Here is a 25,000-nt window from a genome sequence, read left to right as displayed (position 1 = left end):
TTCGTTAAATACGCAGCGTTTAATAGATCAGCTGATCCACACTTCCTGTCTGAGTCACACTGTGATACTCTGAGAACAGCGGGGGTCAAGGAAGGAAGGAAGGAAAAATGGAAGAAAGGAACAAAGAGAATTCAGGAAGGAAGGAAAGATGGATGGAAGGAAAAGAAGACAGGAAGGAAGAGAAGACAGGAAGGAAGGAAGGAAGAATGGAAGGAAAAGGAGACATGAAGGAAGAAAGGAAGAGAGGATGGGAAGGACAGATGGAAGGGAAGGGAGGAAGGAAGACAAAGAAGACAGGAAGGAAAGTGGGCCGGATTCAACCCCTCAGAGGGCCGGTTCTGGCCCACAGGCCGCATGTTTGACACCCCTGATCTAAGAAGTCTCAAAGCTTTTTGACGTCTTCCTCTTCGTCTCCTCCTTCCTCTTCTCCTTCTTCCTCTCCTCCTTCCTCTTCTCCTTCTTCCTCTCCTCCTCACTCTCCTTCTCCTCTTTCTTCCTCTCTTTCTCCTTCCTCTCCTTCTTCCAGTGAGGAGCTGATTAGTGTTGTAGTTGTAATTGGCTCTGGGGGGGGTTATCAGACGAGCGTGGGGCTGGGTGGTTTTGACAAGTGTACTCGTCCCCCCCCGTCGCCCGGCCGCTTTGTAAGGAGTTAAATTGGATGGTTAATTCGGGTGTTATTTACCCTGTAATTCATTAGTTTCGCCCCGCCATTGGCAGCGGGCAGGCTGTAATTTCACGCTTCGCAATAAAAGATGTCTCATAATCTGCTTCATTTAGCAGCCAAAGAATTTAATGAAATTAACTGTGGCCCTAATTAAGACGGTGAATATTAAAGACCTGCTATCAAGGCTTTAACGAGGGTGACACGATCCGCCTTCTGCCGGATTGGAAAAATATCATTTCCCTGGGAAAGGTTGTCACCGCTCGGAGCCATTTTGGCCATGATGACATTTTTGTCATGCACACTAACCCCTGGAAATGAGATTTTTCGGGGGGGTGGAGGGTGGAGCGGGGGGGTTAGGAGGAGGACGTGTCGGAGGGACGTCGCTCCCCTTTTTAGTTTGAGAAATAATTAAAACAAGGAACACAGGCGTCAATCAAAGAGCATTTTTAGATTGTGCTCATTACGCCTCAGCGTCTCCACGGAGCGCTCACTCCACTTTTTGTTTGGCGCGGGGGAGTCGCTCCGAGCTCCGAAGGGTCCCTGTGGTCGCTTTGTTGTTTCACGCTGAGTGTGTGTGTGTGTGTGTGTCGGTTTGAGTGTGTCGTGTACACTCGTCTGATGATGAGCTGGACAAAAGCGACCAGCGGTGACCCGAGGCTCTGACAGAGGAAGACGAGCTCGTCCCGTCTTTCTTCCTCTGTCGGAGGCGAGCGAGGGGCGAGGCTTTTTATCCGCTAATGAATTGAGACTGCTGAAGTAAGGTTTGGATAATTGAGTTTCTAATTAATTACCCAGAACTCTTATCAGATAAATCAGCTCCTCTTCAACCCCCTCCTCTTCTTCGATGGTGTTTTATTTGATCTGGAGTGCGTCCTGCTCCCCCGGGTCTGCCCTTCGCTGTCCTTGCCTCATCAACGCCGACCTTGTCGTGGAGACGAATCCGCCGAGTGTCCGTGTGTTGTTTCCTGTTTGTAGAAGCTTTAGTTTTCTACTGTTTACCTCAAACATGACGTATTTTACCCTCGTTAATCAGCTGAGTCACATGTAAAGAAATCATCCTGTAGATGAGAATCACTCAGAGGATGGAGAGCTCCACGAGGCCGTACAGTCCTTTATATTTCATTCATTAAATCCTCTCACATCTGGATCCAGATCTGCATTAAACCAAGAGATTCATGTGCAAGATTTCAAGGTTCAATGTTGAGGAATCTCTTTCACTGATAATGTTCAGAAATATTCAAATATATAATAAAAAAGAGCAACTTTCCACGAAAACTTCTTTGCTGAGTAACCAGAAAACATCATTTTAACATATCATAACAGCCTATATTTGACCTGTAGTTGAATCTAAAGCAGCGATACCTCCAGTCGGTACTCAGCTGATCTCATCATCGGGTGTTTAACCTTTTTGTAGATACTGACCTCTGCATACTGGGAAGACCTCATGAGATCTGCTGTTTTGGAGAAGCTCTGACCCCGTTATCTCCTCCTAGATCTTTAAATTCGCCCTTTTTTCCTTCTTCAAATCAACGTCAAGAACTCTCTTGCTTGTCTTCTTCTCATAATGCATCCTAGTGCCCTCTCTTCTCCAGACCTCCTTCCTCCTTTGATCCATTGTCCAGCTCTGTTGCTCATGTGTTTATGCATTGTAGGAGCTTTCAGTGGTGGACAGTGGTCATCATGGACTCTCTGACCAAGCTGTGATGCTCTGTGTGTCTATCACAGCCAGCATGAAGGTTTTCAGCAGGTTGAGCTCCAGCAGGTCCTCTGAGGGATCAAACAGATGGTCTAGCCTTCACTCCACTTGTGCATCAATGAGTCTTGGACACCCAATGACCTTTTCACAGGTTCATCAGTTGTCTTTACTTGGTCCAGGTTTGATAGTTACTGATCACCGTTTTGGAGAAGCTCTGACCCGTCATCTCCCGTCAAAGTCGCTCAGATCCTTAAACTCGTATAATCAATGTTATTCACTTCACCCGTCGGTGGCTTTAACCTCCTGAGACCTGAGCTTTTGCTTGGTGTGCATTTATAATCTCTCCTAGATATTTGGGATTAGTAGGACCTGAAAAACTAAGCATCAACCAAGCCTCACATGGAGGACAATGGTTTTATTTACTGTATTACACAATCTATTCACCAGTGTATAAAACTATTTATCTCCTTACATTTACACCTTCTCTTTGCACGATAATAAAGTCCCAACGTCCACAAACAAGTACGTCCTGATTAGCAGCTTCGTAGCTTGTTGTTAAAATTAATCAAATCTGTATCAAACTACAAACGTTATTAAGCAGAAATAAACAAGTGTCAACCATAAATGTGATGAGGTTTTGTTCCTGGTCCACTTTTGATCGACTCGGCCAAGATGCTACCACCTGGGTTTTACACTGATTGATGTAATGTGCTTTTGCGACCACTAGGTGGCACAAAGACGCGTACGAATGAGGTCAACAGGTCAAAGTGAAGCAGAATGAAGTATTAAAACGTAACGTCCCCATATGAAGACGCAGGATCACAGGAAGTTAATGTTAAAGAAGAGCTTCATGATGATCTTTATTTATTACTAAATCACTCTTTGTTAGTTCCTTCAAATATAAATTGTGGCGATTGTGTATTTGGGACTTCAGCAGGAGGTAATCAGGCTCTGTGCTGATGTTTACCTGGAGTGAGTCACACAGCAGCAGATTATCTCCTCTGTCTGAGAGGATGATGGATGACCTGCGATCGCTGCTCAGGCCGGATCAGATGGCCGATAGACGAAAAGGGAGAGCGTCCGGCTTCCCTCTCACCTCGCTGTCACCCTCCTCCTCCTCGTCACCCTCCTCCTACTCTACTGTCTGTAAAGGAGGGGTGGGTGACACCTCTAATTTAGCCTCCTGCTCTCCGGGGATGTCGAAGAACAAAAAAAAAAGAGGCCCCGGCCCCCTTTTAGGAGATCATCCGGCTCTCTGGAGGGTTGGTCCACAGATAGAGGCTCAGTGCTATCTGCTGTGAGATCTGCTGTCAGCGCCTTCAGGAGGCCAGAGGAGAGTCCATTGTCTGAGGAAAATAAGGGAATGATGGAGTGATTAGAGAATAGATTAGTGTGTATCAATAGAAGCTCCACGAGGAAACAAACCTCAGGGAAAAGTTCCTTTATCAGACGGGTTCTTTCACAGCAATCAGGAAGGAAAGAAAACAAAAAGGAGGGAAGGAAGGAAGGGAGGAAGGACAGAAGGAAGAAAGGAGGAAACAAACCTTTATCAGACGGGTTCTTTCACAGCAATCAGGAAGGAAAGAAAACAAGAAGCAAGGAAGGAAAAGAAGAAGGAATGAAGGATGGATGGATAGATGGAAGCAAGGAAGGAAGGAAGGAAAAATGGATAGATGGAAGGATGGAAGGGAGGAGGAAACAAACCTTTATCAGACAGGTTCTTTCACAGCTTTGCACAATGAAAGCTGATTGTGTTACGTTTAGTTTTTGTCTTTTTTTTTTTTAAGGATTTTACCGTGTCGTAAAATCCACAAACTTTACAAGAAGAAAGAAAAACAGATGAAGGAAGGTGGGAAGGAAGGAAGGACAAATGGAAGGAAGGAGGGAAGAAAGGGAGGACATAAAGAAGCATAGGGAGGAAGGACAGAATGAGGGAAGAAAGGAAAGAAGTGAAGAAGGACAGAAGGAAGGAAGAAAGGATGGAAGGAAGGACAGAAGGAAGAAGGACAGAAGTAAGGGAGGAAGGACAGATGGAAGGATAGGAAGGAAGAAAAGAAGGAAACAAACCTTTATCAGACGGATTCTTTCCCAGCAATGAAAGCTGATTGTTACATTTAGTTTTTGTCATTTTTAACGTTTTTGTCACAAACTTTCCAAGAAGAAAGAGAAAGTTTCATATTTTCTAGCGTAACCTTTCTCGTTCTTTCTCTCTTTTGTTCTCTTCTCATCGTATTCCTCTCCTCTAAAACATCTTAACGTGTGTGACATGTGACTGCGGTGGTCTTTAATCAGACGTCCTCGGGGGCTTTTCAGCCTGCGGGAGACGGTTAGATATTTTCGGTATGTCTCAGGAATGACTTCATCTCCTAGCTTCCCTCCAGCTAGCGACCTTTTCTTAAGCACTACACTACAATACTTCACCCAGGCAAGAAGTGTCTCAGCATGAAAGAAGAGAGACAGAGTATCCACAGGACTGAAATCTTTTATTTAATCATCTAGAACTATCTTTTCTATCTTTTTTAAAAGTCTCTTATTTGTGTTTCTTTCCTTTCTTTTGACTCCTGAACACAACATTAATTCTTTATTTATTATCTTTATTATAAATGAAGAATCAAACAAACCTCTCCTCTCTTTTCCTTTTCGCCCCTCGGACGTTTTGGGATGCCTAACAAATGACTTCATCATCTCGCGACCTTTTCCTAAGCACTCCCCCCTCCATACTTCAGCGGGGCGGAGAAGTGCCTCGCTGCAGCAGAGAGTATATCTGACCGTGTATTTATCTCCTCACATCTATTTTCCCCATGTGGAGACCTTGTGAGCTGTCATGCCCTCCTCATCCCTCCATCCTCCTCCTCCCATCCCGAAGGTAAAATAAGAGGCGACGTCTGTGTGTCACGGAGCCGGAGGAGGTGAATAATGAAAGATATTACCCATCAGGAGGGTTCGACGCGGCGTTCAATTAGCCTTCGTCTCGTGCAAACTGATCGCTTGTCATCCTCGCGATGGATGGTTGAAATTAATTCGCTGACGTCTCCTCTCCTTCTTCTTCCCCAAATACCAGGTTTGGATGGAAAAGTGAAAGAAATATTGTCTCAGCGCTCGGTTCAGTTGAGTTTTTGGGGCCTGAGGTGTTGAGAGAGCGACCGTCCAGATCCTTCACACATCCAAACGTCTCCTCATCATCCTCATCATCCTCGTCTTCTTCTTCTTTAGTCTCTTCTGTTAGTTTCATCTTCTACAAAAGTGTATTCTAGTTTTATAAAACCTTAATGAGGACATTCATAAGCTTTTTCTTTTGGGCTTTTTGACCAATTCTTAGTTTGAAAAGGTGTTTTTAAACCGTAAAACATTGAATGAAGGTATGAAAGTGGACTAAATGAAACCTCTGAGGTGTCAAACTGCATGAATACTAATAATCAATCTCTTATTTTGTCTTTTTGTCTTATAAAAGATGTAAAACAAAAAAAGTGGACAAAACCTTAAAATACTCAGACAAAACAAAACTTTAAAATGTAGAGCTGCATGAATACTAATAACTAACCTCTTTATTTTGTCTCTTTGGTTTATAAAAGATGTGGAATATAATACTAAAGCTATTAAATTGTACAAAATATTGAGATATTGAGACAAATGGAAACCTTTAAAGTGTAGAGCTGCATGAATGCTTTTAACTAACATCCTATTTTGTGTTTCTCGCTTATAAAAACATAAAATATATTACCTAAAGGTATAAAAGTGGAGTAAATATTGTGATAAGAAGAACACATATTGTTCCACATGTGGAGCTCAGATCACATGACTCGTCTCTGTGATGATTTCAGCTCAGCGTCGTCTCTGCAGAGTCGCCCGAAAATTATCTGATTAATTGATTAAAACTGATAAAGTCCCACGAGTCCTGTGTGTGTGTCTGTGTGTGTGTGTGTGTGTGTGTGTGTGTGTGTGTGTGAACGTGTTGCGGCTCCTCGCTCACTAACAGGCAGTAATGGATGATCAGCTGGCCTGACAGCTGCACGGCTGCCGGCAGCTTTCACTTCAGAGCAGCAGGAAGCTCGTCAAGTCGCGTTTAGCGCACCGTGGGGAACCCCTGTTGTTCCAGACACACACACACACACACACACACACACACACACACACACACACACACACACACACACACACACACACACACACACTTATACATATATATAGATACACTGCTCTGTTTCACTGATGGAGCTCAAGTGTTTGGAGTGATCCCACACTTGAGAGATCAGCTGTTACTCTCACTTATACTAATATATACGTAGAGTTTCATCATTAATTCATCGTTAAGTCTTTTTTATAGCAAATAATACAAAGATTTGATGGTTCCAGGTTCTTAAAAGTGATATTTTTGTTGGTTTTATAGCTAAATACAATGAAGGTTTTTCAGATTTTGGACAAGAATGAAAAATGTAATGACATCAGTTTGAGCTGTAGAGGCGTTTTTCACCATGATTAGTCGATTAATCAGCAGCTATTTTGATAAATTCATCCAATAATACAGATTTGATGGTTCCAGGTTCTTAAATGTGAGATTTTTCTGCTTTTCTTGGTTTTATAATTTAGTTGATTGAAGGTTTTCTGAATTTTGGACATCAGTTTGAGCTCCAGAGGCGTTTTTCACCATGATTCCTTTAATAATCAGCTGTAATCAATACTGAAATGAATCACTTGTTTCAGTCTGAACTTTATTACATCTTTCATTTCACCTCATTTCCCTCTGAACGTGTTTTCAGATGTTTCTTTGATCTTTTATTGAGACATTTTGAGACGTTTACTGTCACAGCTCTCCATCTCCTCCTTCATCAGCCCCGCTCTCTGTCACAATCCTTCCTTCTTTCCTTCCTTCCTTCCTTCCTTCCTTCCTTCCTTCCTTCCTTCCTTCCTTCCTTCCTTCCTTCCTTCTTTGCGTCGTGTCAATGCCAATTACGCCGAATGGAGGGTCACCCCGCGGCCCGCCACCACCACCACCGACCGCCTTAATCAAAGCTGAGCGGTCGCAGGCTTCTGTCCATCAGAGCCGGATCTGTCCATCTCACCTCCTCCTCTTTACCCCTCTGCTGCTGTAGTGCCTCTCCCTCCTTCCTCCCTCCCTCCCTCCCTCCTTCCCTCCTTCCTTCACGGCTGGACTCTATTAATATCCTCTGTCGGAGTGTTAATGTTGTAGAGGTCCAGTGAAGTGACACGCGTGGCAGCACGGCTGTAATTGCTAATCAGCGGACAGTTTTATCCCCCGCCGCCACACACACACACACACACACTCACACACACACACACACACACACCTCCTTTCTCTCTCTCTCTTTCCTCTCTTTTTGTCTTTTTTGTGATCTCTCTCGCTCTTTTTTCTCTCTCTCTGTGTGACCTTCTTGCTCTCTCTCTCTCACCTAATGAATCCGGCTCAAATGAAGTGTGGGCGTGCGGCGGGCGGGCGGCCTAAACGCTCAGTCAGCCGCAGCTGATGTGCGTAGGAGAGAGAGAGAGAGGGAGAGAGAGAGGGAGAGAGAGAGAGAGAGAGAGAGAGAGAGAGAGAGAGGGATGTTAACAGGCCTGTAGAAAAAGACTCAGACAATTAAATAACTGCTGATTTCTCTCCTCCATCTTCCGTCTCTTTTCCGTCTCTGCTGTGATGTTAAATGTTTGTGTGGTTGTTGTTGTTTTATTCGTCTTCTCGGCTGAAAGCTCGTTATCTCGTTATCTTTCCTCCTCAGACACAAAGACTCTGAGAGGAATCAGAATCATTTAGAGTCAGTGTGTAGAATCTGAAACACCTTCACCTGTCCACTGATCTATGACATCATCACTTATTTACAGTATATATTTCTATTAATGAATAATAATGGAATAGAGTCTGTCTCCATCATGTTATACATTTGTATTAAACCTTTTTAAAATTCATCTCTTAAGTAATTTTTCATGTAAAGATATGAAACATTAAAATATTGTTATAAACTGACTATTGTTTATTGGACAAAATGAGACTTTATTTTGTGTTTTCTGACATTTGTCAGGCTGATTAATAGTGAAACTTAATTGGGAGATTAATTAATAGTGAAAATAATATTTAGTTGCAGCTCTGACATGTTTAAATAAATCACAGCTGCTTTATTAAGGTGTTCACAAAAAGTACAAAATATATTAAATTAAATATATAAATGTTAACAGAAAAACTGCAGAGATTTTGATCTTGTTTTTATCGTTTTTTTCTCTTCTTCTTTTTCTTACTTTAGTTTATTTCAGTACAATACATTTGTATAAATAAAAAATAAAAAAACAAACTGAGCTTCAGATGTTTTAGAGGTTTTAAACATGAAATCAAATGTTTGTAATGTTAATAATCTGCTGCATCACTTACTTCCCTTCACTCATCTGTTCATAATCCGTCTTTCTGCACTTCTGGTTTGATGCTGACAGCGTTTCTTTGTCTTTACATCTCCTTTTCTTGCACAAATATAATAATGTAATGTAATATAGAGTGTAAGAATATTAACATGTTGTTTCCTCTCTTCAGGGCATGCTGCTGAAGAGGAGCGGCAAATCCCTCAACAAGGAGTGGAAGAAGAAGTATGTGACTCTGTGTGACAACGGGCTGCTCACCTACCATCCCAGCCTGCATGTAAGACACACACACACACACAGACACACACACACACACACACACACACACACACACACACACACACACACACACACACTCACACTCATTACAAGCCCTCTCTGATTGCTTTTCAGACTCCAGCGCTCTCTCTGCCAGCACCACTCTGACCTCCATCTATCTGCTGCTCTTCATCTTTCTGTGTGTGTGTGATTTTTAGAAAGTGCTTGGCCATAACACACACTCTCACACTCTCACACACACACACACACACTCTGTCACACACACACACTCACACAGTGTTGATGGCTTGTGTATTAATTAGGACTCGTCATCTGTTTGCCCACGTCGGCGTTGATGATGTGAATATCAGCTGTAATGTCTCTGCTAATTGCCCCGGCTCTCTGCCCTGTTGGCACAATATCCTGCCCTGACGCCGCTTTATTATCTCACACACACACACACACACACACACACACACACACACACACACACACACACACACACACACACACACTCTCTTTTTCTTTCCCTCCCGACTCTGACTGAATTTCTCTCTCTCTCTTCACATTGACGCTGCTGCACTCGACTCATATCTGGGATATAGACATAGAGATAGAAAGATGGAGATAGGTAGAGAAATAGAGAGATATATAGAAAAAAAAGAGATAGAGAAATAGATAGATACACATATAGATAGATAGATAGATAGATAGATAGATGGATAGATAGATACACATATAGATAGATAGATGGATAGATAGATACACATATAGATAGATAGATGGATAGATAGATACACATATAGATAGATAGATGGATAGATAGATACACATATAGATAGATAGATGGATAGATAGATGGAGGAGTGTTAAAGTCCCAGCATGCAGCTGGTCTGAGACTCTTTACACTGAGACGTTTTCACCAAACTGCACACGTCCATCACACATCAGAGCAGCTGAGGCAGTAAATTAGTGTTAAAACTCATCACTTAACACATCAACACACACTCACTCACACACACACACACACACACAAACCCCTCCAGCACCAAAAAGCCGGTTTTTATCCTGAGCGTGTTGCATCTGCAGCTCGAGAGCGTCAATTAGCGTGTTTGCGGAGGCTAATCGAATGAAACTCAATCAGCTCCACTAATTGGTCGACTATGTGCAAAAGAAATCACATTAATGCCGCTAATTAAGTGGATGGCAATAGATGCAACCTAATTGGCAAGAAAAGTCTCTCCTCTGAAGGGAAGGAGAAGATCAGGCCAAAAAAATACAGAGAGAGGGAGAAACACAGAGAGAGAGAGAAAGAGAGAGAGAGAAAGAGAGAGAGAGAAAGAGAGAGAGAGAGAGAAACACACAGAGAGAGAGAGAGAGAGAAACACACAGAGAGAGAGAGAGAGAGAAACACAGAGAGAGAGAGAGAGAGAGAAACACAGAGAGAGAGAGAGAGAGAGAGAAACACACAGAGAGAGAGAGAGAAAGAGAGAGACAGAGAGAGAGAGGGAGACAGAGAGAGAGAGAGACAGAGAGATAGAGAGAGGGGGGGAGGGAGAGAGAGAGAAAGACAGAGAGAAAGAGACAGAGAGAGAGAGAGAGGGAGAGAGAGAAACACAGAGAGACAGAGAGACAGAGAGAGAGAGAGAAACAGTAATTAATGGTCTCTCTGTGATTCTGAGTGTTTGAAATGGTCTCAAAGTGAAAAAAGAGGATTTGTGAGAGAGTGAAAGTTAAAGATGTGATTTAATGTGAGCGCTCTGACCTCACCTGTTCACCCTGAACTCATTATTACATTTACATCATTAACTAAATAGTGTAGTAGAGATATAGATATGATGATGATCTGTGTGTTGAGTGAAGATCATGGGCTGTGATTAAAAGCTCTGGAAGCTACTAAGTGATTATTATTATTAAAGCTGAATATTTGTTTATATCAGAATTAAAGCTGCAGATGTTATAACATGTCAGAAAAATACGGAAATAAGTAAATATGTTGATGTAGAAGATTAAAAAACAACAAATCTTCACATTGAATCATGTGAAAGTAGAATGTTTAAATATGTTTGCTGTAAAATGAACATTAAATCATTTTATCAGTTATGAAAAACCATCAAACTCTTAATATTCAGTATAAGATAGAAAGTGGTAGAGACACCTTCACTCTCTCTTTTATCCATTTATTCTCTCTCTCATCACTTCCTGCTTAATGTTTCCTGTCTGACTGCAGTGCTGCTTCTTCTTCTCCTCCTTTATCTCCCACGTCGTCTCTTTTTATCCAATCGATCCTGTTTTTTGGGAGGAGGAGGAAGAGGGGGGGGGGAGGAGGAAGGGGGGGGGGGGGGGAGGAGGAAGGGGGGGATCTCGCTCTGTATAGATTCATGTTTCCCTTGGCGGTGTCAGCAGTATTCGCCTCTCTGTTCATGTCGCATTTTTCACCGTGAACGCTCGATGTTCACATTCACACACACACACCAACACCACCTGCTGTCAGTGTGTTTGCTCCACACACACACACACACACACACACACACACACATCCGTCCTGGACGCCGCTGCATGGTGTGGACGTTCAGGCCGATGATGAAAGCTCCCCGATGCAAATGGAGACTCAATTACCTCGGTCAATCTGTCGGAGAGGAGTGTGTGTGTATATGTGTGTGTGTGTGTGTGTGTGGGTGTGTGTATATGTGTGTGTGTGTGTATTTGTGTGTGTGTGTGGGTGGACGGTTTACCCAGCGGGCCCCTGGCTCGAGGGCTCTCCGGTGGCTTGTTAAGACGCCGTCGAGAGCACTTGGCTTTGAATTGGCCTTTTGTCAGCCGAGCTGCCAGAGGGAGGCGGGAAACACTGAGAGAGAGTGTGTGTATGTGTGCGTGTTTAAGAGTGTGTTCTTGCGCTCCTTCTCCATCTTTGTGAGGACTAATTAGAGTTTCAGAAATGAAGAGTGAGGGACGTTATTTCATCTCGTGCTCACTTCCTTTTAAAGGTTTTCTCAGAATGAAGATTTAAGGTGGAGGTGAGAGTTAGTGTTCATTATATCACTGAGGGTCCTCACAGGTATGGTGATGTTAGCGTGGGTGTTTGTTAAGGGTTACATTAAGAAAGTGTTTGCTAGAAACCTTTATAAATGTTTCATATGAACACACATTCTTAAACACACTCATTTATACTTCTATGTATACTATAATATTCATTTCAAGGATTGAGCTGCTTTCAAAAAAAATTCCTAACTTTTCAAAAAAGTCTTGACATTACATCATCTTTACAATTATTAAAACCTACTTTTCAAAAAAACTCAAAATATTCTCATCTTGTTAACATATCACACCTTTCAAAATGTCCCGACTTTACTAAAATGTTACCAAAAATTCAGACTGTCCTAAATGTGTTGACTTCATACAAATAGTTTTAATCCCCCAAAAATGTTCTCACTTAAAAAAAAATGTAAATAACCTCGTCTTGTTCTCAAAAGGCCCTGAAACATCCTTTATGTGTAGTGTATGTCTGTACTTTATACAAATATCGTCCAATTATAAAACATTTCTTGAACACTTCTCGTCGCCACTTTACAAAAAATTCAGGTCTAAAAGTGAATATAGTAGTAAACGTCTCTCAGGTGTGAACCAGCAGCACATGAACACATGAACACATGAATACATGAACACATGAACACATGAACACATGAATACATGAACACATGAATACATGAACACATGAACACATGAACACATGAACACATGAATACATGAACACATGAACACATGAATACATGAACACATGAACACATGAATACATGAACACATGAACACATGAACACATGAACACATGAATACATGAATACATGAACACATGAATACATGAACACATGAGCACATGAACACTGGCAGCAGAGCAGCAGAGCAGCAGAGCAGCAGGAGCTTTGTTTCTCCTCTGCTCTTCATGTTGAAGAGGAGCCGACCTCACACAAAGCTCCGCTCCTCTCAGGTCAGCGCCACCACTCCACCCTCCTCAGAGGGGGGGGCGGATTTAACAAGCGCCTCTCGTCCATCATTAACACGTCTGCTCGTCTTTTCATTCTCTCCTCTGATCCGCCTGTTCGGACCAGAGGAGAGCTCGTTGCCGGGGGGGGGGGCAGCGGTAGAGGGGGGGGGGTGTCGTGTTTCGGGCGTGTCTGCAAACAGGCGGAGCCAATCAGAGGCGGAGTGGTCGACCACTTCACCGCCTCTTTAAGGGATTAGTGCGGCTTTGTGAGTGTTTATGATTGAAGGATTGAGCCGCTGCATTATGAGGATTAATCCTCTCAAACCAGAGAAACACACTCTCATGATGATGAGATCAGGAAACACAACCTGTTACTTACTTCTGTTCTTTCTTATTTAAATGATTTATCGTCACGTCTGGTTAAAAAAACAAGAAAATAAAGTGCTGACATTTCAACAAGTGAGATTTGATCTGCTTTGTTTCCTCTTTCTGTGATATTTCACATTTATTAGTGTTTAAAATGAAGTCAATATTTAGTTTAAACGTGTCCTGAATTATTCTGATTCTGTGGATCATGATGTAAAAAAGAGCAAAAAGCAAGAAAGACTAAAATATATGAAACAACAGCTTTAATCTGCTTTAAATCTATAGATCCAGTATTCTAGTCTGTGGAGTTCCTCAGGGCTCCATCACTGATCCCTTTAGTTCTGTTTAGTTTGATTTATCCAGCTCTAATATGATATAAACTATAAACTTAGAATTACATTGTTGTCCTGAAATCTTGATTGACTAGATTTACATTAAAATACAGGAAATACAATAAATATAGAAAGACTGTCAGATAAAAAGAATAGCATTTAAAGTCAGTAGTATGTTGTGGTGCAGAGTCGTTTATACTTCTTACAGTAACAGTGTGCAGCTGATTCATTCATTCATGTCTTTAAATCTCTGAATTAAAACACTTTGTATTTGACATTTTCTCACATTTGTTAAACTCTTAAAGCAGTTTAAACGTTTACTGATACATTTTATATAAATCTTAACCTGTTCAGTGCGTTAACTCGTCTTTCTATCCCTCTCTCCTCTCTCCTCTGTCCTCTCTCCTCTCTCCTCTGTCCTCTGTCCTCTCTCCTCCCTCCTCTGTCCTCTCTCCTCTCTCCTCTCTCATCTCCTCTCTCATCTCCTCTCCTCTCTCTTCTGTCCTCTCTCCTCTCTCCTCTCTCCTCTGTCCTCTGTCCTCTCTCCTCTCTCATCTCCTCTCTCATCTCCTCTCCTCTCTCTTCTGTCCTCTCTCCTCTCTCCTCTCTCCTCTGTCCTCTGTCCTCTGTCCTCTCTCCTCATCCCTCTCTCCTCTCTCCTCTGTCCTCTCTCCTCTCTCCTCTCTCCTCTCTCATCTCCTCTCCTCTCTCCTCTCTCCTCTCTCCTCTCTCATCTCCTCTCCTCTCTCCTCTCTCCTCTCTCCTCTGTCCTCTGTCCTCTCTCCTCTGTCCTCTCCTCTCTCCTCTCTCCTCTGTCAGGACTACATGCAGAACGTGCACGGTAAAGAGATCGACCTGCTGAGGACTACGGTGAAGGTTCCGGGGAAACGGCCGCCGCGAGCCGTCTCCACCTGCGCCGCCATGCCGAGCCCCAAAACCAACGGCCTGACCAAGGACATGAGCAGCCTGCAGCTGGGACAGAATGCAGGTGAGACTGAAGGGACACAGTGTTGTCCTGCAGCTGCTTCCTTATTCCAGATGTTTGCGTCTACTACACAACTTTTGTCTAAATTTTTTTTGTGAGTCATAATCAGTCAAATCTACACAAACACACACAAACACACACACACACACACACACAGAGACATAAAACACATATTTTTAGACCTCAGGATATCGTCACAAATAAACCTAAATAAAAGATGCTTCCTGTTACAGTTTAATGGGCTAAAAATCATCTAAAAACATAATGAGGCTCAAGTTGTAGCCCACAGCAAAGCATTATGGGAACTGTAGTTCATACACAGAGAGCAAAATCAATCAACACATTGACACAGCAACATATTACACAGATATTTGCACATTTAGTTTTGTCCCTACGTCAGGTTATTATTATAAATATGAATAAAAACATCACAGAGCTGCGATTCATTAATGAGACGATAATTACTGCATCACAAAGCTTCTTACTCTGAATCACTAAAGGTCGAATGGGGAAACAAAAGAGGTAAATTAACAATGAAAAAAAGCATCAGCATCAGAGCAGCCTTGAATATCACACACACACATACACACACACACACACAGAGATGATGTTAGGGTTTGGAAACGCTTCTCGTCACCTGAAGGAAGACGTCGTAAAACAAAAGGCGGAGAGGCACGAGTGCTCCTGCGTGTCTCACACACACACACACACACACACACACACACACACACACACACACACACACACACACACACACACACACACATAAAAGCAGCTCTTAGGAGGCGGCTGCTTAAATCAAACACACACACACACACACACACTGCTTCACACACACACACACACACACACACACTCACAGGGATCCAGGAGGCCCGAGCTAATAGCATGAATATTCAGTGAGCCGTACTCCATGTACTAATTATTGTCATGAATATTAATGCAATCAGAGTCCTGGCTCCACTCAGCCAGCACCAAGAAATGAGCTGTAATGAGAGAATGAGGGAGGGAGGGGTGAGGGAGGGGTGAGGGAGGGAGGGGTGAGGGAGGGGTGAGGGAGGGAGGGAGAGAGGGATGATTCACCCGGCTGTTGGACCACGCAGCCTCTTACTAAGTCAAGGGTTTGATTTAAGGAGGCGGTGTGTAAGAGAGGAACGCCTTTATGGTCCTCCTGTGTTCCTGTAGAGAGACTGCTAATATATATTATACAGTACTACTACTACTGATGTTAATACTACTACTACTGATACTAATATTATTACTACTACTGTTACTACTAGTACTATTACTACTACTACTACTGATGTTAATACTACTACTACTACTACTACTAGTAATACTACCACTACTACTACTACTTTTACTAGTACTAGTACTACTACTATAATAACAACTACCACTACTTGTATTACTACTACTACATAAAGTACTACTAATTGTACTTCCCCTCAGAGTAAATGTGTCAGATATCAACTAGATGTCAGACGCTGAATCCTCAGATAAACTTCACATAAAGAGGATGAGATGGTAACAGCTGATCTGGGGATGAATATTCAGGATCATCTCAGTAATAACTAAACCTTTAAAGACTAAATAAGCATTAAGTTTAACTTGACTTCCTGTCTCAGGTTCGGTGACCAGCAGCTCGTCAGTGTCTCAGATGGCGAGCGGTGTCAGTCTGGTGTCCTTTAACAGCCGTGGTGGTGTGGAGGGGATGCACCAGCGCTCATACTCCGTCTCCAGCGCCGACCAATGGACCGACGCCACCGTCATCGCCAACTCTGGAGTCAGCACGGGTAAACATGGCCGCCGTACTTTAAGCTCAAATCTACTATTATCTTCTGTTAATGTGATGAATTGTAACATGAAACCGTTTGTCTCTGTGTCTGGGTGATGTTAAAACGTCTGGTTTAATATGATGGCAGGAGGTAACTGGTCCCTTTAGTTTAGATTGGATGAGTTTATGACTGCAGGATTAGTCATTACAAATACTGAGTGAAAAATGACAAACTGTTCATACTTTCTTTTTCCCAAAGACTCTACAAACAGTAAAAAAGTGCATTTGGTCCCCATGCTGCAGCATATTACTGTGTGTGTGTGTTAAGATAATGTTATTCATATATTTATATGAGAATCATATATTTCTACCTCTGATGATCTTCACTGTGATCTCCTCCCGGCTGATTGATCCTGATCTATTGATTAAAAGTGAGAAGTGCAGCTGTGCGGCTGCCTCCTGCAGATCGGGTCCACACACGCAGCTCCGCCACAGGGAGCTTGCTGGTGGCTCAGAGGGCCTTGTTGCGGAGCTCCGCGGGGGAGCCTATCATTTGTCTCCCCATTGATCCACCTGCCAGACCTCTAATGCTGCCTTTAGTGTGTGTGTGTCTCGTGTGTCTCTCTGTTTGTGTGTGTGTGTGTGTGTGTGTGTGTGTGTGTGTCTCTGTGTGTCTCGTGTGTCTCTGTGTGTGTGTGTGTGTGTGTGTGTGTGTGTGTGTGTGTGTGTGTGTGTCTGTGTGTCTGTGTGTGTGTCTGTGTGTGTGTGTGTGTGTGTGTGTCTGACATGAGTGTTACCTTATCCAAGACTGTCACACACACACACACACACACGCAGCGAGACGCTAAGACTGACAGCTGTCAGGCTGCGTGCGTTGCCGTGACGATAAGCTTGACGGACAGCTCTGTCGTCAGTGTTTTTCACCCGGCGGCCCTCCTCAAATAACGTTTAAAGCTGTGAAATGCTTTCAATGGTCTCCCAGGGGCCACGCACACACACACACACACAAACACACACACACACACACACAAACACACACACACACACACACACACACACACACACACACACACACACACACACACACAGTTTATATAAGGACAGCTCATTTTTCTCACAGCAGCAGCTCAACACGTCAAATCTGAATGTGTTAGGAGACATCAGAGAGTCATCGGTCGGGTTTTTATCCAAATGTTTCTCAAATTTAAACGTGATGAAAACGTGACATCACATCCTGTTGGTGGCGAGCGTGACGGACAAACAGCAGCCGTCCTGTTTCAGTTATTACAGACACGCAGCCTATCCAGCGCTGCTTATTAAATCACCTGCTTCCTGTTACGTCATCATTTATTCACTCAATCAAAACCTTTAAACAACGTGTGTGCAGCATTAAAACAGCTTCTACAGGATAAAGTAACCTCTCTATAACCTAAATGAAGTGAAACCTTAATTAATAATCATATTTAATAATTCATGTTAAATTGTATGTACATATGTCCTGTATTCTCTGTTTGTATGTTGGTGGTGGCCTAAGACTTTAGCACAGTACTGTATATAAAAATGTGCATCAGCTGCACACAACAAATAAGAGTAATTTTATTTCCATTTTCGTATACAGTGGTTCACATTATGAAAAGTCAGGCTAATATAAATGTTTATAAGGTGTTTTTACAGCTTTTAAATGTAAGGATATTATGTAAAGGGTTCAAATGGGTCAAATCTGACTTGAGGACAACAGGAGAGTTAAAGTGCAGGTTGGGAAAAAGTTCATCTATGAAAAGGTTGAATTCATTAATCTGTAATCTGTAATCTCACATGTGGTCAGCTGTCGATGATGGAGGGAAGGAGAGAGGGAGGGATGAGAGAGAGAGGGAGAGAGGGAGGGAAAGCCCAAAGGAGACAACAGAGGGGAAGAGGAGGAAGTCTTGAGTCTCGGGGTGAGGGAGGTGGTGGAGGGGGGGGATGGGGGTGTTTGACGTGGATGGAGCGCGGCTTGCAGATGGGAGGGCCGTTAATCCACGGCGGTTAATTGCGCGCTCGGGGATGGCATCTTGTCAGCAGAGATAAGTTGTCACATTTTCCACTTGAGCTGAGACTAAACGATTGTAAAATAAGTTATGGCCGTCCTTGGGGCTGTCTGCCGTTTGGGGACGCGGCGGAAGGAGCGGCCACAGAGCAGTGTGTGTGTGTGTGTGTGTGTGTGTGTGTGTGTGTGTGTGTGTGTGTGTGTGTGTGTGTGTGTGTGTGTGTGTGTGTGTGTGTGTGTGTGTGTGTGTGTGTGTGTGTGTTTCCATCTACATCCTCACACACACACACACACACCGTGCTCATGTCAGCGCGGCCGCTGCGCTCTGATATTGATGGAAGCTGAATGTTATTTTATTCCGCCGCTAGTCACAGCTGTCAGCGGCCGCCGTGAAGAGTGGAGGGCAAGAAGAAAAAGAGAGAGAGAGACTGCACTCCTTCTTCTCATAGCCTCACTCATCCCTCCTCCCTCCTTCCTCTTCGAGCCCCGACCCACAGACCTGCGTAGACCCTGCAGCAGCAGAGTTTAATCCAGATACTAGCTCTGCTTTACCAGTTTCTGTTTGATTCTCTGTGTTTGATTCAAAGGGTCAGTTACAAATAAGAGTCAGCAAAGATGAGCAATTTATAAAATGAATTATAAAAGCAGCATCAGGTTTGTTAAAATGTACATTTAGTATTTTTGTTGGTTTTATATCATTTGAAATGACATTTGCACCATTTTTTACCAAAAGTAAGACTGAATGCTCCTGAAAATGTCAAATGGTGTAACCACAAAAGAATGATTCCTCAGAGTAAATGTAATATTTAGAACAATTGTATTCCATTACCTTTATTTAATATAAAGTTATAATGTAAGATCATGCCAAACTAGTTGATATGGTGTTTTATTGAGAATTTACTGTTTTTAAAAGAGGGAAGGAAGGAAAAGAAGACAAGAGGGAAGGAAGGAAGGAAAGGAAGGAAAAGAAGGAAGGAAGGGAGGATCATCATTAAAAAGATAGAAGGAAGGAAGGTGGGCTGGATTGGACCCCTCAGCAGGCCGGTTCTGGCCCACGGGCCTCATGTTTAACCTCCTGCTTTAAGGCTTAAACTGGGAGGAATGTCTCAGCAGTGTTTCCTCACTAATCGTAGAAACTGCAGCTTAATTATCTTCTTTGTCTTAAAGCCTGTAGACTGACGTGGATGTTTCCTGATGTGTGTTTCCACAGATACAGGTCTGGGAGACTCTCTGTGTTCCAGTCCCAGCATCTCCAGCACCACCAGTCCCAAGATGGAGCCTCCGCCGTCGCCTCACGCCAACCGTAAGAAGCACCGGAGGAAGAAGAGCACCAGCAACTTCAAAGCCGACGGCCTCTCTGGTACTGCGGAAGGTAACGCCATCTCCCCCCCCTCGCCTCACACTTTCCCCACCTGGGTCCCAAACAACATACCAATACTAAAATATATATTTACCTCCAAATGTCTGCATACTTTAATATTTTACATCTGTGTGCAAATATACAAATACTTTAACACCTGTATATATACTTCCTAATATCTGTATACTTAACTAATTACTAATAATAACTTCTATATGTTTAAACATCTGTTAACTAACATCTGTAAACTCATACATACACCAAATACCTACCAAACTATATAGTACTATATATATATAGTTTATAAATATCTATTAACTTCTATGTGTATGTAAATATGTAACTAACATCTGTATACGTGTAAATTCACCAAATATCTTTATATAATGTTTATATTTTATATTTATGATACATTTATTGAGGTATATCATTATTAATACTTTCAAATATTTCTTCCAATTAACTAAATACATATAAATGTGTGTTTATACTTCCTATTATCTATACTACAAATATCTTCTATATGCTTCAATACTTTAAAACATCTGTTAACTAACATCTGTATACTCATACATACACCAGATACCTGCCAAATATCACAATACACTTCAAAATATGTAAATACTTTAATATTTAAAATACATCTAATGAGGAATATTCATCTTAATACTTCAGATATTACTTCAGATTAACTCAAAAACATGCTTATATCTGTTTGTTTGTTTGTTTGTTTATTTCTAAAAGCCTCCAAATGAATGTAACAATCTTCTAATCTGTTTTATATATTTAAGTACTTCCAAATACTACAAACTTTGCTTCCAAATAGTTATTCATTTCTACGTAACAAACTTTAAATTTCACTTTCTGCATTATTATTATTATTATTATAAGTTTCACCTCCTACTTTAAATAAAATATGTTTCTTTTCTCTTCAATAAAATACAGAAAATACTTAATGTAACATTCAGCAAACAGTGTTAAATGATGTTTAATTACAGATTATAAATCAACAGTTTGTTATAAAGTGAAACAGGAAGTTTAATTATTAAGATAATAAAGTTAATGTTGTTATGGAGACCAGGGTTGGGAAACGCAGTCATGTGATCGTCTGAGACTCCCGACCTCCAATCAGAGCGAAGGATCTCTCCATCTTCTCTCCATTCTGTCAGCCCTTCATCCCTTCACCCTCCTCTTCCTCTTCCTCTTCTTCTTCTGTGAATCAGTTTGTAATATAAGCTTCAGCCGCTTGGTCGACGCTTCGATCCCGAACAAACCTCTGAAGATCAAAGATAAAGGAGCGTAGTCATCAGCTTTAAGTCATTAGGATGCTCAGCTAGGTCTGTCACTATCACGTCTCTTATTGGACGATATATTCTCACAGAAAGAATTGCGATAAACGATATTATTGTCATTTTTATGAGTGTGATGCTCATTAAAAAAGAGATTTAATGAGTTAAATAGTTCACACACACATCAGCTGAGATTGTCACTACAATGAGAATAGGTGGTCCACCTTAAAAGGGTCGGTCCACCTTAAGTGAGCCTGGCCAGGGCACACTTGTTTACTTCCAAAAACATAGAGGTGAGGTCGTCTCTTTCATGTGATATCCTTCAGGAAAATAAGAAACAACACCTTTAATTCTTGTATTTGAAGCTTTTATTTAGATATAAAAGTTGATCTTCGTAAAGTTTTGCTTCTTGACAGATTCCTGCTAAACATCAGGTCTTAATGATACGAGCTCAAGTCTCAGTTTGAGGTGTGTTTACATGTTTTGTCACATCACTCTCTAAACTTTGGAGGGAAATTTTAGTTTCTGCTTTATTGAAGTTTATTGAATAAAAAAAAACAGGCCGTGGTGACATTTGAAGGAGGTGATTTCGTCTTTTTCGTGCCGCTGTTCAGTAGACGAAACGTAAAAGACAAGCCCAGTATGATGGTGTCTGATATCCTGCAGTAAGCTTAAAGAAAGAAAGCATTTTAACATCTTTATTTCTTGTACTTGAAGCTTTTATTTGGACATAAAAGCTTTAAAATGACCCCGTCAGATTCCTACTAAACACTAGGAGCTCATATCTCAGTTCAGGTGTGTTTAGATGTTTAGATGTTTTATATCACATCTCTCTCAGAGTTCTTCTCCTTTATCTCACATCAAACTGGAGCTAACACAACGTCTCCAGCTTCAGTCTCAGTCTGGATGAACAGATGTGGGAGCAGCAGCAGATGTGTAATGTTCGTCTCTCCATCACCAAACACATCAAGCAGCTGACAAAGCAAGCGGCTGTCTGAGTGACAGATCATCTCCCTCCATCTCTCCTGCTCTCCATCTCCTCTTTGTTTTCTCTTTTCCTTTCCTCTCTCTCTCACATCCTTTTGTCTTCCTCACATTTTCCTTTCTCCATCCTCCTCCTCTTCCTCCTCTCTCTCCTCTGCACCAATCACGTATCGTCTGAGCTGAAACGATTAAGCGTCATCCTCATCAGGACCGGCTGTAGTTACTCGTCTTTTCTCTCTCTGACCATTTTATTATCAAACACTTTGAGTCGGGCTGGTTGTCAGACGCTCCCCGAGCCCCCGACTCGCCCCCCTATTAGTCAGCCGGAGAGGCTTAAGTGAAATATTATAAATAATCCACCGTATTGAAATCTTTTATCAGCTGTGTCACTTTCATTATTCAATAAGCGATTAGTAACAGTCTTCCCAATTTAGCCATTAAGCACTGAGCGCGCTCGGCCGGCCGCCGGCTCGCCGCCTGTCACGCCGGGGCGGGCGGGTGAAGTATCTCTGTGTCACAGCCAGGCTCAGAGTAATTCATGAGGGGGAACCGCCCTCTGTGGCCGAGCTCCCCCAGGTAGGACCACACACACGCACACACACACACACACACACTCACACACATACACACACACACACACACACTCACACACACACACACACACACACACACACTCACTGAATCCAGCTCAGTCTGCTGTAATGGCAGGTAGAGCTGCTGCAGCTAACGATTATTTTCATTATCAATTCATCAATAGAGATAAAATATGAGAGAAAGATGGTTTCACTTCCTCTCTGTCTGTAATCTGCTTGTTTGCAGTAAAAGAAATCAGATTTATTTTGTGTTTTAACAAAAGAAATAGAAAATCTCCACATTTTTGTTGTTTCTATCCCCGCTGATCACGGTTATTTTATTGATTTGATTAATTTATCCGCTTGTTTACAGTAAAAACACTACAGATATCAATTCTTTTTTTGTCGTATGATAAAGAAAAACAGCAAATCTTCCCTTTTTAGTTGTTTCTATCCCCGCTGATCACGGTTATTTTATTGCTTTGAATTGATTTCTTCACCAAATTTCGCCTCTTTACATGCTGATGTGACCCCAACGATTATTTCCATTATCAATTCATCAATAGAGAGATAAAATATGAGAGAAAGATGGTTTCACATCCTCTGAGTCTTTAATCTGCTTGTTTGCAGTAAAATCTCTGATGAAGAAAAACTATTTTAGTTGATTCCCACTGATCAGGGTTATTTTATTGATTTGTTTGATTCATTTGCTTGTTTACAACATGTTTGTGAATCAGTGAAAGTATCAGACATTAAAACATCTGTAAACAGGCGACAGACGACATCACTATGAGGTTATATTTATATATTTATTAGAGATTAAAACAACCAGAAGATGAAGTGATAGTCGCATATTTGTCTTCATCCTTCAGTGTATCTCACACACACACACACACACACACACACACACCTACATACACACACACACACACCTACACACACACACCTGCGTGAATCCAGGTGAACCAACATCAGTTCTCATTAACGAGCCGCCGTTTGATTCCCTCCCTCCATCCGAGACCTTTGAAAGTCGACCCGCCGAGTCCAAATGCCTTCACACACACACACACACACACACACACACACACACACACACACACACACACACACACACACACACACAGAGGGCTTCAGATATTTGAAGTGGCCTCACACAGGTAGCAGCAGGATCACCGCCGAGCACATTCCTGATTTTTTGTGTGTGTGTTTGAGAAACGCCGGCTTTGATTCGTCGACCGGCTCCGACTCCTCACAACAGGTCTGACAAGTGTGTGTGTGTGTGTGTGCTGATTTAATGACCCTATCATATCACACACACACACACACAGGGCTCGGCGGTGCACCTGCAGCACGCCGCCGCTGTCTCTCATTGTGAGCGTGAATTCCTTTTAAAGTCGAGGTTAATTTAGGACGATGGGACCGCTCGCCAATCACAGGGTCAATTTGGGTCAGCGGAGGAGGAGGGGGGTTTAGTGTGTGTGTGTGGAGGGGGGGGGGGGCAGCAGGTGGGAAACAAAGAGGAGCAGTGTGGAGGCAGAGGCCAGGTGGTGGTCGGAGGACACCTGACAACTGGAGACGTTTAACTGTCTTCTGTCTTTTAGCTTTTATCATTTTATAATCTGCTGCTTTTCTAAAGGATGCTAATATTATACTGCAGTCATTTCATCACAATTCAATAGTATAAAAGTCTAAATATAATAGAAATAAAGGTTAAAATAATAAAATACACTTAGTGCCAACATTAAAACCTTTGTGATCTTCCATTTTCACTTCAGGGGTTTTGAATTTGGGGTAAAGTTTAAAGAAAAGAAGGAAACAGTTTAAAGTGTTTCTGGCTCATTTTAAACATATAATGCAGCTCTGTCTTTCTTTTCTTTTTTTAGTTTTCTTGGTGAATTTTAAACATATTTAATACTAATAATAATAATTCACATGTGGAGGCTTAAGGCTTGTTCTGGCAATTTTATATCAAGGAGCACAAACTCATTTGTTGTCTTTCTGATAGTTTATTCAGTCGTCTGCAGACAGACTCCTTGCTGTCTCAAGCGTTGAGATGAGTGAGCCCAGAGCAGAGGAAATGATCAGATTATATATAATACATTATCTTATGAAAGGATGAGCTTGTTCTACCATCAGAACAATGTAAGCACAATAGTCATAATGTGTGTACAATCAGGAAAATAATTATTCAGTAGATTATAACATACATGATGTTCACTCAATCAGCATTTCATGTAACATAAGTTGTGTCATAGTCAGCAGATTATGACACACACATACAACTAATCATATGACATAGTTGCTCATTTGTATCAGAGAAGATGAATAATAAGAATTCCCATTACAGGC

The 25,000-nt window shown here is 42.0% G+C and overlaps 1 protein-coding gene across 1 annotated transcript in view; it reads left to right on the top strand.

Annotated features, from left to right (window-relative positions):
• Positions 1-25,000, top strand: part of agap1 (ArfGAP with GTPase domain, ankyrin repeat and PH domain 1) — a 98,794-nt gene that overhangs the window by 43,121 nt on the left and 30,673 nt on the right. Inside the window, exons 10-13 of the mRNA XM_062414451.1 lie at positions 8,893-8,997; positions 14,478-14,646; positions 16,272-16,439; positions 19,657-19,818. Coding sequence (XP_062270435.1) covers positions 8,893-8,997; positions 14,478-14,646; positions 16,272-16,439; positions 19,657-19,818 — 604 coding nt within the window. The remainder of the gene's footprint in view (positions 1-8,892; positions 8,998-14,477; positions 14,647-16,271; positions 16,440-19,656; positions 19,819-25,000) is intronic.

This window comes from Scomber scombrus, chromosome 24 (genome assembly GCF_963691925.1).
Source record: "Scomber scombrus chromosome 24, fScoSco1.1, whole genome shotgun sequence".
NCBI lineage: Eukaryota > Metazoa > Chordata > Actinopteri > Scombriformes > Scombridae > Scomber > Scomber scombrus.
The sequence above is the reverse complement of the archived record's forward strand: the minus strand, read 5'-3'. Positions and strand labels throughout refer to the sequence as shown.